Consider the following 1,748-nt stretch of genomic DNA (forward strand, 5'->3'; position numbering starts at 1 on the left):
CCGGCAGCAAGCAGCTGAGCCGGCGGGAGATGGAGATTGAAAATGCCCTCTTCCAGGGAACAGACCGCCATTCCTTCCTTCGGGCACTCTACCACCAAGGTTTGTGGGCTCAGATTTGCTCCTCCCTTTGCTCCAGCGCAGAGAGCCGGGGTGTGTGGGAGTCCAACACATGTCTGTCTGGCCTTCTGTCCCTGAAGACAAGGTTCTGTTTTGGTACTGCGTGGGAGGAGATACTTTCCTCTCTTACATGAGCAGATAGAGAGTGGGCTCTCTGAGGGGATTAATATAGAGGCGTGTAGAGTCCATCTCCGTTTGGAGATGATGGATCTCGTGGATGTGTTGCTTGTACTGCAGAGCCCAGCTCGGTATGTGGAAGAGCAGCCGCAGTTACGCTTTGGTAGAGCCCAGAGGTCCCCACCGAGCTGCACGGAGTGACATGGGGTGCCTGCGTGGGGCTAGAGATCGTCCCTTACTCTGATTTAACTGCAGTCTGACAAGGGTGGGAGGAAAGCAAAGGCACGGAGCAGGAAAGAGTAGGAGTGACTTGTTAAAAGACCTCTCCCAGTAGCTGAAGTGGGAATATAGCCCAGTTGCTGATTCCCAGTACTGTGTCCGTGGGTTGACAGCACGTCTTGCCGCAGCAGTGTAGTCCCTGAGCCTGTGGCCTAATGTGACTTTTCTGGCTGTAGAGTCAAGTGTCTCCCAAAGATGGCAAAAACTGCTCCAGTCTGCTTTAGCTGGAGAACATGTGGGTGTGAACTTCCAGCCCAGACTGATTGTTGTGTGTAAGACAGTGCGAAGTAGGAGATGATGAGGAACTTCTAAACTCTACCTTGTAACACAACACTTTGATCAGTGTTGATGCTGTTCAAGCTACAATCACAGAATCACAGAATGGTTGGGGTTGGAAGGTACCTTAAAGCCCATCTAGTTCCACCCCCCCTGCCATGGGCAGGGACCCCTTCCACTAGACCAGGTTGCTCCAAGCCTCATCCAGCCTGGCCTTGGCCACTTCCAGGGATGGGGCATCCACAGCTTCTCTGGGCAACCTGTCCCAGTGCCTCTCCACCCTCTCCAGGAAGAACTTTTCTTCCTGATATCTAATCTAAATCTCCCTGCTTTAAATTTAAACCCATTACCCCTTGTCCTGTCACTACAGGCCCTTGTAAAAAGCCCCCTCAGCTTCCTTGTAGCCCCCTTCAGGTACTAGAAGGTGCTATAAGGTCTTCCCAGAGCCTTCTCCAGACTGAACACCCCCAACTCTCTCAGCCTGTCCCCATAGCAGAGGTGCTCCAGCCCTCTGATCATCTTTGTGGCTTCCTCTGGGCTCGCTCCGACAGGTCCCTATCCTTCTTTTGCTGGGGGCAGAACTGCAGGTGGGGGTCTCATGAGAGCAGAGTACAGCGGCAGAATCTCCTCCCTCGCCCTGCTGGCCACACTTCTCTGGATACAGCTCAGGATACGGTTGGCAGTGTCCTGCTGACCCAGTGTCCTCTGGCCCCTGCTCCCTCCTTTTGGTGTCAGTGTTGTGGCATTTAGCAGAACTAAAGAGGCAGCAAAGCAGATGCCCCTCTCACTTTTGTCATTTCCATTAAATCGAGTAAAGGAGAGATTGGTCAGTCCATGCCATGGACTTTCTTTAAACCCGGGAGCTTAATCTGATGACCCTGGAAGCAGAAAGTTTATATTCCAGGTGGCAGTGTAGAAAGGCAGCGTGGCACATGCATGCATAGAATCATAGAATCATA

The 1,748-nt window shown here is 52.5% G+C and overlaps 1 protein-coding gene across 1 annotated transcript in view; it reads left to right on the forward strand.

Annotated features, from left to right (window-relative positions):
• Positions 1-99, forward strand: part of LOC104514845 (RNA-binding protein 41-like) — a gene marked incomplete at both ends in the record, with an annotated part of 3,292 nt that extends 3,193 nt beyond the window's left edge. Inside the window, 2 exon segments of the mRNA XM_010158632.1 lie at position 1; positions 4-99. The exon segment at position 1 is cut by the window's left edge and continues 90 nt beyond it. Of these exon segments, the coding sequence (XP_010156934.1) occupies position 1; positions 4-99 (97 nt within the window).
• Positions 100-1,748: the final 1,649 nt, after the last annotated feature.

The sequence above is a fragment of the Eurypyga helias genome, unplaced genomic scaffold (genome assembly GCF_000690775.1).
Source record: "Eurypyga helias isolate BGI_N326 unplaced genomic scaffold, ASM69077v1 scaffold41219, whole genome shotgun sequence".
Classification (NCBI taxonomy): Eukaryota; Metazoa; Chordata; class Aves; order Eurypygiformes; family Eurypygidae; genus Eurypyga; species Eurypyga helias.